Source organism: Haliotis cracherodii, unplaced genomic scaffold (assembly GCF_022045235.1).
Source record: "Haliotis cracherodii isolate W230 unplaced genomic scaffold, xgHalCrac1.p SCAF_46, whole genome shotgun sequence".
In the NCBI taxonomy this organism is placed as follows: Eukaryota; Metazoa; Mollusca; class Gastropoda; order Lepetellida; family Haliotidae; genus Haliotis; species Haliotis cracherodii.
This window is the reverse complement of record NW_027266304.1, coordinates 53,326-68,892: the sequence shown is the minus strand read 5'-3', so window position 1 is coordinate 68,892 and position 15,567 is coordinate 53,326. Positions and strand designations below refer to the sequence as shown.

The 15,567-nt window shown below is 42.6% G+C and overlaps 2 protein-coding genes across 2 annotated transcripts in view; both read right to left on the bottom strand.

The window, feature by feature from the left end:
- Window positions 1-719: 719 nt before the first annotated feature.
- LOC139441849 (uncharacterized) lies at window positions 720-1,488 on the bottom strand. The gene is made up of 3 exons (XM_071222592.1): window positions 1,330-1,488; window positions 970-1,113; window positions 720-773 (listed from the first exon to the last, which is right to left on the bottom strand). Exons 1-3 carry the CDS (start codon window positions 1,486-1,488, stop codon window positions 720-722), a joined length of 357 nt encoding a protein of 118 aa, XP_071078693.1.
- The window catches only part of LOC139441861 (cubilin-like), a 64,291-nt gene continuing 50,022 nt past the window's right edge, over window positions 1,299-15,567 (bottom strand). The window contains exons 15-17 of the mRNA XM_071222605.1: window positions 6,408-6,529; window positions 3,346-3,504; window positions 1,299-3,044 (exon numbers count right to left, since the gene is read on the bottom strand). Coding sequence (XP_071078706.1) covers window positions 1,543-3,044; window positions 3,346-3,504; window positions 6,408-6,529 — 1,783 coding nt within the window. The 3' untranslated portion in view covers window positions 1,299-1,542. The remainder of the gene's footprint in view (window positions 3,045-3,345; window positions 3,505-6,407; window positions 6,530-15,567) is intronic.

Here is a 15,567-nt window from a genome sequence, read left to right as displayed (position 1 = left end):
AGGGTAGGTATGGTATATACAGTATAGCACATGGTGGTTAAGATGTATATTGTGTAACAGATCAAGTGACACAAATCTACACATAGTATCACATAGTATCTAATCATGCTCCAATAATAGTAACTTTTTTAAATTTTGATATGACAAATAAAAAGCTGACTTCAGACTACAAGTATAGCAAAGTGTACCAGCAAAAGTGGAGTTATATCCCTCCATGAACATAAATATATTCTGCCCCCCAAAAATGCAAAAGTTGTAGAGCATAAAAATTTCACACACTGTCCTATAAACTGTCAGTATATCTACATCCTACTGGCGATTTCACACACTGTGCTACAAAGCTCTGTATCACACACTATCGTATTGCGATCATATCAGATATTACAGGGTATTAGTAATGTTGGGCTGCACTAAGGCCATATTATAAGTTGTCGAAGTGATGTAAAAGTCCAAATGAACAACAAACATTGGAAACCAAGGAAACAACTGAACACATGGAGAAATATTTCACAAACAGCTCAAGGACTGTTGACTTAGATTAGATCACTGAAACAAAATGCTAGATTGTATCACAAACATAACAGTCATCTTTGGAGATACACATTCAGAAAGACACTGAAATAACTATATACACAAACTTGGTTCATCAATCTTAATATATCCTCTCCAAGTGCACAGATGACACAATCAATCACTCCTATAACACAATCACTCTTTAATCACAGTTGATCGTCCTTCCACAGGGTGGGAAGAACTTCAATCAGAGCAAACACCTGACCGCAAGAATCATAGATATCTAACACAATTAAACAAAATAAAAACTCCAGGCACTCATAGTATATTAAGCAGAGACAGTCCCACCTACATACATGACATGTTCACATGGACTTGGCCCACCTGCAGACATGACATGTTCACGTGGACTTGGCCCACCAATAGACATGACATGTTCACGTGGACTTGGCCCACCTGCAGACATGACATGTTCACGTGGACTTGGCCCACCAATAGACATGACATGTTCACATGGACTTGGCCCACCTGCAGACATGACACGTTCACATGGACTTGGCCCACCTGCAGACATGACATGTTCACATGGACTTGGCCCACCTGCAGACATGACATGTTCACATGGACTTGGCCCACCTACATACATGACATGTTCACATGGACTTGGCCCACCTGCAGACATGACATGTTCACATGGACTTGGCCCACCTGCAGACATGACATGTTCACATGGACTTGGCCCACCTGCAGACATGACATGTTCACATGGACTTGGCCCACCTACATACATGACATGTTCACATGGACTTGGCCCACCTGCAGACATGACATGTTCACATGGACTTGGCCCACCTGCAGACATGACATGTTCACATGGACTTGGCCCACCTGCAGACATGACATGTTCACATGGACTTGGCCCACCTGCAGACATGACATGTTCACATGGACTTGGCCCACCTGCAGACATGACATGTTCACGTGGACTTGGCCCAGCTGTAGATTATGACACTGCTACTGCTACTCCATCTACACCGATGTCTCCGTAGTGCTGAGCCTGTGTGGCTCCTCCGGCTCCAGACTTAGATTCCAGCTTCCATGACAAGCTTCCGGAACCTCTCCAGCCTCAGCACTCTCATCACCAGTCATCCTCCTCTCTCTGCTGGCTGGTTGGCGACCAGCACTCTCATCACCAGTCATCCTCCTCTCTCTGCTGGCTGGCCAGCGACCAGCACTGTCAATTCTGTTGCCAGTAAGTGACGGGCTTTGTTCTGCTGACCTTCTGGCAGCTGTCTTGTCAACTGTCGGAGAGAACAACGGATTGCTGTAGCTGGCCTCCCCAAGTCTGCCACCGGGACTCTGGGACCAACCATCATTCCTGTTGCCCTCAGATGCCACCGACCATCTTGGATTCCAAGCAGCATTGGAGAGAGACAACCTGTCAGTCACCAGGCTGTCATGTGACCGTGACCGTTCTTTCAGAGCCTTAAACTCCGATCTTGGATGCCGAAGCTTTTCCCTTGCCTTGTCAGCGGGATGTCGTCTCTGCGTGTACCGGTGACCGGCACCTTCTGGCACAGATGTCCCAGTCATGACACCAGCTGCTGATGGGGCTGCCCCATCAAGTCCACTGTGAGGGTTAGGGTTAGGGAGAGAGTTATGGCTGTGGCTTTGCTGCTGGTGTCCTGGGGAACGTCTTTCTGTTCTGTGCCTTGACCGCGGATAACGACTCTGTCCTGCAGTGGCCCCAGGTGAATAAGGCCCTCTATTCAGCACGGTCTCTGACTGGGAAATCTGACGGTTATAGCCCTGACCTGTAGCATCTGCCAAGACGAGATTGCCCATACTGACTGCTCGGCCTCCTGATGTCATCTCAGAGAGCACAGTGGGAGGAGCTACACTGAGGGGTTTGTGAAGAGGCAGCAGGTTATCTACACTCACGGCCCGCCCAAGTCCTGACCCACTCCTCTTTCTGAAGTGTGGCCGGCCTCCTTCAGCCAACTTGACAGGGTTCGGGTTAGGGTTAGGGTTGACAGGGCTTTCTTCTGCACGGCTTTCACTCTGGACCCCTGGATGTCTCTCTGAACAAGGTGTAGAGGGAGAGATGTTCCCATCGCCTGCATGGTTGTCTTCTCCAGGACCGTCACAAGGTGGCACTTCCTCTTCGTCCTCATCCTTCAGTGGGAGGGTAAACTCTGCTGCTGGGTAGGGGGGCGGGGGGTCGTTGTGCAGCCCTGCCACCAGGCTGTAGGGGGGCGGGGCTGTCATGAAGCCTGCGGACTCCACAGAATAAAACACAGCGTTCACCTCCCATGGCTGCTCCGGGTACCGCCGACTTCTCCAGTGGGATCTGGACCCAGACCTTCTCTCATGACCAGTCGGGTCCAGGTCGGCATTCTGCTGATATTTCTGTCTGCGTCGGATGACAACAAACATGGCGATGATGAGGATAGAGGTGACGACAACGCAGCCGCAGACAACACCGGCGATAGTCCCTGCTTTTAGTGAAGACGAAGAAGTGGAGTCGTCATCTGGGGAAGGGTCAAACATAACATATTAGTAGCCATGGTAACCCATTGTTGGGAAACAAGGCCATACAGTAGCCCTGGCAACAATAGATAGAAATCAGGGCCATGCAGAAGCCAGGGCAACAATATGTAAGACACAAATACACAGTAGCTATGGCAACAGTAGGTATGAACCAGAGACTTACAGTAGCCATGGTAACAATAGGTAGAAATCAGGGCCATACAGTAGCCATAACAACAGTATGTAAGACATCAGAAATACACATTAGCCATGGTAACATTAGATAGAAAAACAGAGACTCACAGTAGCCGATGTTGACTCCCACATACTCCATGCGGAAGCCCTGTCTGTTGCCTGAACCATCAGATCGGAACTTCAGGAACAGCACACTGCCGCTGGAGGTGACTATTGGAGTTTCAAGACCACACCACTTTTTCAGCATTGGGTAGGAATCAGTGGCTCCTGAAATGACATAGACATAGGTAGACAATGCCAGAACCAAAGTATCTGAAAGAAGACTATCCATAACAGACTACACAAGGCCAACATGTGACACAGGAAGACTATCCATGACAGACTACACAAGGCCAACATGTGACACTGGAAGACTATCCATGACAGACTACACAAGGCCAACATGTGACACTGGAAGACTATCCATGACAGGAAAGACAAGGCCAACATGTGACACAGGAAGACTATCCATGACAGACTACACAAGGCCAACATGTGACACAGGAAGACTATCCATGACAGACTACACAAGGCCAACATGTGACACAGGAAGACTATCCATGACAGGCAAGACAAGGCCAACCAGTGACATAGGAAAACTATCCATAACAGACTACACAAGCCCAACCAGTGAAACATGGAGACTATCCATGACAGGCTACACAAGGCCAACATGTGACATAGGGAGACTTGTGTCACCCACCATCATAGGCAACACAAGGCCAACATGTGACATAGGGAGACTTGTGTCACCCACCATCATAGGCAACACAAGGCCAACATGTGACCTAGAGAGACTTGTGTCACCCACCATCATAGGCAACACAAGGCCAACATGTCACCTAGGGAGACTTGTGTCACCCACCATCATAGGCAACACAAGGCCAACATGTGACCTAGGGAGACTTGTGACACCCACCATCATAGGCAACACAAGGCCAACATGTGACCTAGGGAGACTTGTGTCCCCGACCATCATAGGCAACACAAGGCCAACATGTCACATAAGGAGACTTGTGTCACCCATATCGTAGGCAACACAAGGCCAACATGTGAGATAGGGAGACTTGTGTCACCCACCATCATAGGCAACACAAGGCCAACATGTCACCTAGGGAGACTTGTGTCACCCACCATCATAGGCAACACAAGGCCAACATGTGACCTAGGGAGACTTGTGTCCCCCACCATCATAGGCAACACAAGGCCAACATGTCACATAAGGAGACTTGTGTCACCCACCATCATAGGCAACACAAGGCCAACATGTGACCTAGGGAGACTTGTGTCCCCCACCATCATAGGCAACACAAGGCCAACATGTAACATAAGGAGACTTGTGTCACCCACCATCATAGGCAACACAAGGCCAACATGTGAGATAGGGAGACTTGTGTCACCCACCATCATAGGCAACACAAGGCCAACATGTCACCTAGGGAGACTTGTGTCACCCACCATCATAGGCAACACAAGGCCAACATGTGACTTAGGGAGACTTGTGTCACCCACCATCATAGGCAACACAAGGCCAACATGTGACATAGGGAGACTTGTGTCACCCACCATCATAGGCAACACAAGGCCAACATGTGACATAGGGAGACTTGTGACACCCACCATCATAGGCAACACAAGGCCAACATGTGAAATAAAGAGACTTGTGTCACCCACCATCATAGGCAACACAAGGCCAACATGTGACCTAGGGAGACTTGTGTCACCCACCATCATAGGCAACACAAGGCCAACATGTGACCTAGGGAGACTTGTGTCACCCACCATCATAGGCAACACAAGGCCAACATGTGACATAGGGAGACTTGTGTCACCCACCATCATAGGCAACACAAGGCCAACATGTGACATAAGGAGACTTATGTCACCCATATCATAGGCAACACAAGGCCAACATGTGACATAGGGAGACTTGTGTCACCCACCATCATAGGCAACACAAGGCCAACATGTGACATAAGGAGACTTGTGTCAGCCACCATCATAGGCAACACAAGGCCAACATGTGAGATAGGGAGACTTGTGTCACCCACCATCATAGGCAACACAAGGCCAACATGTGACCTAGGGAGACTTGTGTCACCCATCATCATAGGCAACACAAGGCCAACATGTCACATAAGGAGACTTGTGTCACCCACCATCATAGGCAACACAAGGCCAACATGTGACATAGGGAGACTTGTGTCACCCACCATCATAGGCAACACAAGGCCAACATGTGACCTAGAGAGACTTGTTTCACCCACCATCATAGGCAACACAAGGCCAACATGTGACCTAGGGAGACTTGTGTCACCCACCATCATAGGCAACACAAGGCCAACATGTGACATAGGGAGACTTGTGTCACCCACCATCATAGGCAACACAAGGCCAACATGTGACATAGGGAGACTTGTGTCCCCGACCATCATAGGCAACACAAGGCCAACATGTGACACAGGGAGACTTGTGTCACCCACCATCATAGGCAACACAAGGCCAACATGTGACACAGGGAGACTTGTGTCACCCACCATCATAGGCAACACAAGGCCAACATGTGACACAGGGAGACTTGTGTCACCCACCATCATAGGCAACACAAGGCCAACATGTGACACAGGGAGACTTGTGTCACCCACCATCATAGGCAACACAAGGCCAACATGTGACACAGGGAGACTTGTGTCACCCACCATCATAGGCAACACAAGGCCAACATGTAACATAAGGAGACTTGTGTCACCCACCATCATAGGCGACACAAGGCCAACATGTGACATAGGGAGACTTGTGTCACCCACCATCATAGGCAACACAAGGCCAACATGTGACCTAGGGAGACTTGTGTCCCCCACCATCATAGGCAACACAAGGCCAACATGTGAAATAAAGAGACTTGTGTCACCCACCATCATAGGCAACACAAGGCCAATATGTGAAATAAAGAGACTTGTGTCACCCACCATCATAGGCAACACAAGGCCAACATGTGACCTAGGGAGACTTGTGTCACCCACCATCATAGGCAACACAAGGCCAACATGTAACATAAGGAGACTTGTGTCACCCACCATCATAGGCAACACAAGGCCAACATGTGAAGTAAAGATACTTGAGTCACCCACCATCGTAGCCTATCATGTAGTCAAACCCGCAGTTCTCCTTGGACTCGATGTCTGAGTTCAGGACTGTGACGCGGATGTAGGAGGAGATGTTGGTTCGGAGGCGCCAGGAGCAGCTGACATCACTTAAAGGAAAAGAAGCCTGCTAGAAAGTTCAGAAACATCAGTAACGTCGCAGTCACATCAGTAATGTCACAGTAGCATCAGTAACATCACAGTCACATATGTAACATTACAGTAACATCAGTAACGTCACAATAAAATCAGTAACATCACAGTAACATCAGTAATGTCGCAGTAACATGAGTCACATCAGTAACATCAGTAACGTCACAGTAACATTAGTAACTTAACAGTTACATCAGTAATTTCACAGTAACAGTAACATCGCAGTAACATTAGTATCGTCACAGTAACATCACAGTAACATCAGTAATATTGCTGTGACATCGCAGTAACATCAGTAACGTCACAGTAACATCAGTAATGTCACAGTTACATTGCAGTAACATCACAGTCACATCAGTAACATCACAGTAACATCAGTTACATCACAGTAACATCAGTAACATCAGTAACGTCAAAGTAACATCAGTAACGTCACAATAACATCACAGTAACATCAGTAACGTCACCGTAACACCAGTAACATCACAGTCATATCACTAACATCACAGTAACATCAGTAACGTCAAAATAACATCAGTAACGTCACAGTAACATCACAGTAACATCAGTCACATCACAGTAACATCAGTAACGTCACAGTAACATCAGTAACATCACAGTAACATCAGTAATATCGCAGTCACATCAGTAACATCGGTCACATCAGTAACATCACAGTAACATCAGTAACGTCAAAGTTACATTACAGTAACAGTAACGTTGCAGTAACATTAGTAACGTCACAGTAACATCACAGTAACATCAGTAATATTGCAGTGACATTGCATTAACATCAGTTATGTCACAGTAACAGTAACGTCGCAGTAACATTAGTAACGTCACAGTAATATCACAGTAACATCAGTAATATTGCAGTGACATCGCATTAACATAAGTTATGTCACAGTAACATCAGTAACATCGCAGTCACATCATTAACGTCACGTAACATCAGTAACGTCACCGTAACATCAGAAACGTCGCAGTCACATAAGTAACATCACAGTCAAATCAGTAACATGGGAATCACATCAGTAATATCACAGTAACATCAGTAACATCAGTAATGTCACAGTCGCATAAGTAACATCGCAGTCACATCAGTAACATCACAGTCACATCAGTAACATCACAGTCACATCAGTAATGTCACAGTCACATCAGTAGCATGGGAGTCACATCAGTAACATCACAGTCACATCAGTAGCATGGGAGTCACATCAGTGTTGTCGCAGTCACATCAGTAACATCAGTCACATCAGTAACGTCACAGTAACATTAGTAACTTAACAGTTACATCAATAATTTCACAGTAACAGTAACGTCGCAGTAACATTAGTAACGTCACAGTAACATTACAGTAACATCAGTAATATTGCAGTGACATCGCAGTAACATCAGTAACGTATCAGTACTGATGTTACTGTGATATTACTGATCTGACTCCCATGTTACTGATTTGACTGTGATGTTACTTGTGTGACTGTGATGTTACTGATGTGACTGTGATGTTACTGGTGTGACTGTGATGTTACTGATGTGACTGTGACGCTACTGATGTGACTGTGATGTTATTGTGATGTTACTGATGTGACTGCGGCATTACTGATGTTACTATAATGTTACTGATGTAACTGTGATGTTACTGATGTAACTGTGATGTTACTGATAAGACTGTGATGTTACTGATGTGACTGTGATGTTACTGATGTGACTGTGATGTTACTGATGTGACTGTGATGTTACTTAGACGTTACTGATGTTACTACAGTCGTGCCTCGTTTATATGGACAGATGCGTCATTTAACAATTCGTCCGTATAAACGAATTTCTGTATAACTGAAACCAGCTTCTTACTGGAGGAGTTACTTCCCTTCAGTTATGCAACTCATGACAGATGACAGAGCAAACAGATACATCCACTCAATCTTTATTCATAAACGTTTCAAAAAGTCTTTCACGGACGTTTGAACTGTCTCCAATTGTCGATTTTCCTATGGTATGTCCAAATTCAGTGCCATAATGCTTACTGATGGTTTCTAAACTTGCTGATGGGTGTTTTTCTTTAAACAGACAAATTTCCCTTTTTTCGCGTGCTGTAACTGCGTGTCACTTACGTTTCGCTGGTTGACAGGCCATACTTACACAACTTTGATCTCACCTTACTTACTTACTTACTTACTTACTTTGGAGATTTAACGTGCGCTTTCCGACTGAAGCGTATTTCGCACACGGGCCCTGCCAGGCAATTTATTGTGTTTCCGAAAGAGGCGAAAGTGGTCTGTGCAACCCAAGAGGGGGCTTTAGGGGTTGCTTATATAGAATTGGGGAATTTTGAGATTTGGAATAGATGCCGATGGGGTTAGGGGGGAGAACTAAGGGAGCTGGGTATGGTGGATGTTTGTGATTTTGATTTGGTAGATTATTGTGTTTTTAGATGCGTTTTATTAGTTACGCCTAAGGCCTTGAAGTTTTCTAGTTTATTTTGTGGGTTTAGTATTGCTTCTAGAGTGAGAGCCTTGTTTAGATTGAGGGTAGTTTGTAATGCGGTTTGATGTGTTAGATAGTGTGTGCAGTGGATGAGTGCGTGTTCTGGGGTTTCTAGTTGTTTGCAGTGTGGGCAGTTACCTGTGGTGTGTTTAGCTGCTTTATCGGCGTTTTCATTACCGTATATTCCTACGTGGGCGGGTATCCACAAGAAGGTTATTTGTTTGCCTGCCTTAGTTAGGTCGTTGGAGCTTTTAAGTATTTGATTTATTAATTTAGGTTGGTTTTTGGTATTTTTGTTTTGGAGGGCTTGCAGTCCACTTAGGGAGTCGGTAAGTATTAGGATTTGTTTGTGGTTTTTGGATTCTTGATTATGGAGGGCTGAGGCCATGCCCATTAGTTCTGCAGTGAATATAGATTGGTTGTTAGGGAGTCGGTAAGATTGTTTGGATATAACTGGTTGTGTGGTATGGACTCCGAAACATGTGTGTTTGGAGGTCGGATCTGAAGATCTGTCCGTGTAAATGTGACACCAATTTGGCCAATTTTCGTGTATGTATGCTTGTGTGGTGGTTTTAGCTATGTTTGGGTCGGTTTGTTTATTTATTTGGCTAGCTAGTGTTGTGTCTATTTGGGGTATTTTAAATTTAGGGGTGAAGATATTTGATTGTTTGCAGTTTTGTTTAAGATTTTTAATTTGGTGTTCATTTAGGTAGTTTGTTATTCTTTGGGATATTGGGGTAAGTAAGGGGTGTTTATGAGCTAGAGCTTGGTTTTTGGGGCTGATGTTTTGGTTTATTAAGTTTTGAAAGGGAGGATTTGATTGGGACGCGGCCCAGAAATTTAAGCTTAGCTGTTCCCTGCGTAGACTTAGTGGCATTTCCCCTGTTAAGGCCTGAAGTGAGGTGTAGGAGGTGCCATGTTGGGTACGTGTAATTAGTTTGAGAGCCTGATATTGTATTGAGTCAAGTTTTTTAGATAGAGAGTTGTTTAGGAAGTTGCATATGGCGCAGCCGTAGTCTAGTTTTGATCTAATTAGTGATATGTAGAGAGAGAGGAGGGTATCTTTGGAGGCTCCCCAGTTAGAGCCAGTTAGGCATCTTAGGGTGTTTAGGTCTTTACTGCATTTAGTTGTTAGGTTTTGGATGTGAGCATCCCAGGTGAGATGTTCATCGAAAATAAGTCCTAGAATTTGGTTTGTTTTTTGAAATTTGATTGTTTGGTTGTTTAGCTGGAGGATTGGGGAGGCGGGTTTCAGGTTTTCATGTTTGAATACTACTCCTGTTGTTTTTTCTGAGTTAAGGGAGAAGCCCCATTTGTCAGCCCATTGTTGTATTTTATTAAGAGATTTTTGGAGTAAATTTTGGGCCATTTTCACCTCTGACCTCCACAGACGCCATATTTATCGAAGGGGATTACATGTACAATAAACAAGCTCATCTCAAACGTAACTCAGTGTCACTTGGTTAATTGACTTCTCACGAATCAAAGGATTACCACCAGTGGAAGGATTACCACCAGCGGAAGTGTATTGTCTGGATAAGTGAGACAATTTTGTGTGCTTTCAGTGTTTTGTTTATGAAAATGACCGTCCGGTTCCGGAAACTGAATTTCCGGATATACGGGTAAATTTATATAGTAATTATTTCGTTTTGAATGGAAATCGTCCGGGAACCGAGGTTTCCGGATATCTGAAGTCCGTATAAGCGGGGCATGACTGTATGATGTTACTGATGTGACTGTGATGTTACTTATGTGACTGTGACATTACTGATGTTACTGCAACGTTACTGATGTTACTGTGACCTTACTGATGTTACTATGATGTTACTTATGTGACTGTGACATTACTGATGTAACTTATCCAGATATGTATGAATTGCTAATATTACTTTTCGATGTTATACTAATTTCTGATACTGTTAATGGGCTTCAAACACAAATAGACATATTGTTTCAGTATACAATCTCCTGGAAACTAACTGTTAATACAGATAAAATGAAAATTGTTGTTTTTAGAAAGGGGGGTCCTCTTGCATCCAGGGAAAAATGGGCAACAAATTAATGTTGAAAAAACTTATAAATACCTTGGTGTCATTTTTCCTTTTAATCTGAAACTAAATCACCTCGTCAACGATCTTGCGCTACGAGCTAAGAGAGCCCTCATTACTTTATTTGTTGTTGTTGATAAACTCGGTGTGTCTTCCCCGTCTCTTTTATGGTTCAGAGATTTGGGGTCTCGAAAAATATCATATCTTGGAAAAAATTCACTTAACTGCATGTAAACGATTCTTAAATGTTGGCAAATCTACCCCAGATTGTATGGTGTATGGTGAATATGGAAGACATCCCTTATATATCTGTTCTTATGTACGCGGTCTAAAATATTGGTTAAAGATTACAGAAATGTCACCTGATCGTATTCCACGTAAATGTTATGAAATGCTGAAAAACCGCGACAATGTTGGTTATATAACATAGGTCACTAAAATCAGACAACTTTTATTTCTTCATGGATTGGATGTGTTTGGATTTACCAAGGTGTTGGAGATAAGACAGCATTTCTTAGTGTATTTAAACAAGTTGCATCTGATATGTTTATCCAAGAATGGAGAGATACATTGGAAAATAGTTCAAGATACGACCTTTATAAAACATTTAAATCCTGCTTATCTCCAGAACAGTACTTAAGAGAAATAACAGACAGAAAACTAAGAGTGTGTTTCCACGTTTTAGATTAGGTTTGAACAATCTAGTATGTAATACGGGTCGTTTTTCCTCAATTTAAAAAGATATGCGTTTTTGTCCTTTTTGTCCCACATTTATTGAAAACGAATACCATTCCATGCTTATCTGTCCATGTTATGAATCGCTCACAACAAAATATTTCCAAGGTTTACCCTAAAAAAACATCAATACACTAATCAAGCTCCTCCGTTTTGATGAAATATCTAACGAGCAACAAAAGAATACAATCCTATACATTAATTATAGTTTACGACTTCGCAACCGTCTTTGTACAAATGATGTTTAATTATTCTTGAGGTTATTTGCCTTTATTAATCAAATGCTTTAATATCCTCTTGTTGTGTTGTGATACAATTTATTTTTCACAAAATTGTATATATAAAAATGCATGTTTATACTTGTACAAAATTGTATAAATATAATATTATTGTGTGTATATGGGCCTATGGCCTGAATACAATCAATGATGATGATGATGATGATGATGTAGAACTGTGATGCTACTGTAACATCAGACACATCACAGTCACATCAGTAACATCACAGTAACATCAGTAATGTCACAGTGACATCAGTAACATCACAGTAACATCAGTAATGTCACAGTAACATCAGTAACATCACAGTCACATCAGTAATGTCACAGTAACATCAGTAATGCCGCAGTCACATCAGTAACATGACAGTAACATCAGTAATGTCACAGTAACATCAGTAACATCACAGTCACATCAGTAACATCACAGTAGCATCAGTAATGTCACAGTAACATCAGTAACATCAAAGTCACATCAGTAACATCACAGTCACATCAGTAACATCACAGTCACATCAGTAATGTCACAGTCACATCAGCAACATCACAGTCACATCAGTAACATCACAGTCACATCAGTAACATCACAGTCACATCAGTAACTTCACAGTAACATCAGTAATGTCACAGTAACATCAGTAACATCACAGTAACATCAGTAACACAACAGTCACATCAGTAACATCACAGTCACATCAGTAACTTCACAGTCACATCAGTAACTTCACAGTCACATCAGTAATGTCACAGTAACATCACAGTCACATCAGTAATGTCACAGTAACATCAGTAATGTCACAGTAATATCAGTAACATCACAGTCACATCAGTAACATCACAGTCACATCAGTAACTTCACAGTCACATCAGTAATGTCACAGTAACATCAGTAATGTCACAGTAACATCAGTAACGTCACAGTCACATCAGTAACATCACAGTCACATCAGTAACATCACAGTCACATCAGTAACGTCACAGTAACATCAGTAACATCACAGTAACATCAGTAGCGTCACAGTCACATCAGTAACATCACAGTCACATCAGTAACATCACAGTCACATCAGTAACATCACAGTCACATCAGTAACTTCACAGTCACATCAGTAATGTCACAGTCACATCAGTAACATCACAGTCACATCAGTAACATCACAGTCACATCAGTAACTTCACAGTCACATCAGTAATGTCACAGTCACATCAGTAATGTCACAGTAACATCAGTAACATCACAGTCACATCAGTAATGTCACAGTCACATCAGTAATGTCACAGTAACATCAGTAACATCACAGTCACATCAGTAACATCACAGTCACATCAGTAACTTCACAGTCACATCAGTAATGTCACAGTAACATCAGTAACATCACAGTCACATCAGTAATGTCACAGTAACATCAGTAATGTCACAGTCACATCAGTAACATCACAGTCACATCAGTAACATCACAGTCACATCAGTAACGTCACAGTAACATCAGTAACATCACAGTAACATCAGTAACGTCACAGTCACATCAGTAACATCACAGTAACATCAGTAACATCACAGTCACATCAGTAACATCACAGTCACATCAGCAACATCACAGTCACATCAGTAACATCACAGTCACATCAGTAACTTCACAGTCACATCAGTAATGTCACAGTAACATCAGTAATGTCACAGTAACATCAGTAACATCACAGTCACATCAGTAACATGACAGTCACATCAGTAGTGTCACAGTAACATCAGTAATGTCACAGTAACATCAGTAACATCACAGTCACATCAGTAATGTCACAGTAACATCAGTAATGTCACAGTAACATCAGTAATGTCACAGTAACATCAGTAACATCAGTAACATCACAGTAACATCAGTAACATCACAGTCACATCAGTAACATCACAGTCACATCAGTAATGTCCCAGTAACATCAGTAACATCAGTCACATCAGTAATGTCACAGTAACATCAGTAATGTCACAGTAACATCACAGTCACATCAGTAATGTCACAGTAACATCAGCAATGTCACAGTAACATCACAGTCACATCAGTAATGTCACAGTAACATCAGCAATGTCACAGTAACATCAGTAACATCACAGTAACATCAGTAACATCATAGTAACATCAGTAACATCACAGTCACATCAGTAACATCACAGTCACATAAGTAATGTCACAGTTACATCAGTAACATCACAGTCACATCAGTAATGTCACAGTACCATCAGTAATGTCACAGTAACATCAGTATCATCACAGTCACATCAGTAACTTCACAGTAACATCAGTAATGTCACAGTAACATCACAGTAACATCAGTAATGTCACAGTAACATCGGTAACATCACAGTAACATCAGTAACATCACAGTCACATAAGTAACATCACAGTCAAATCAGTAACATGGGAATCACATCAGTAATATCACAGTAACATCAGTAACCTTCCAGTAACATCAGTAATGTCACAGTCGCATAAGTAACATCGCAGTCACATCAGTAACATCACAGTCACATCAGTAACATCACAGTCACATCAGTAATGTCACAGCCACATCAGTAGCATGGGAGTCACATCAGTAACATCACAGTCACATCAGTAGCATGGGAGTCACATCAGTATTGTCGCAGTCACACCAGTAACATCAGTCACATCAGTAACGTCACAGTAACATTAGTAACTTAACAGTTACATCAATAATTTCACAGTAACAGTAACGTCACAGTAACATTAGTAACGTCACAGTAACATCACAGTAACATCAGTAATATTGCAGTGACATCGCAGTAACATCAGTAACGTATCAGTACTGATGTTACTGTGATATTACTGATCTGACTCCCATGTTACTGATTTGACTGTGATGTTACTTGTGTGACTGTGATGTTACTGATGTGACTGTGATGTTACTGATGTGACTGTGATGTTACTGATGTGACTGTGACGCTACTGATGTGACTGTGATGTTATTGTGATGTTACTGATGTGACTGCGGCATTACTGATGTTACTATGATGTTACTGATGTAACTGTGATGTTACTGATGTAACTGTGATGTTACTGATAAGACTGTGATGTTACTGATGTGACTGTGATGTTACTGATGTGACTGTGATGTTACTGATGTGACTGTGATGTTACTTAGACGTTACTGATGTTACTACAGTCGTGCCTCGTTTATATGGACAGATGCGTCATTTAACAATTCGTCCGTATAAACGAATTTCTGTATAACTGAAACCAGCTTCTTACTGGAGGAGTTACTTCCCTTCAGTTATGCAACTCATGACAGATGACAGAGCAAACAGATACATCCACTCAATCTTTATTCATAAACGTTTCAAAAAGTCTTTCATGGACGTTTGAACTGTCTCCAATTGTCGATTTTCCTATGGTATGTCCAAATTCAGTGCCATAATGCTTACTGATGGTT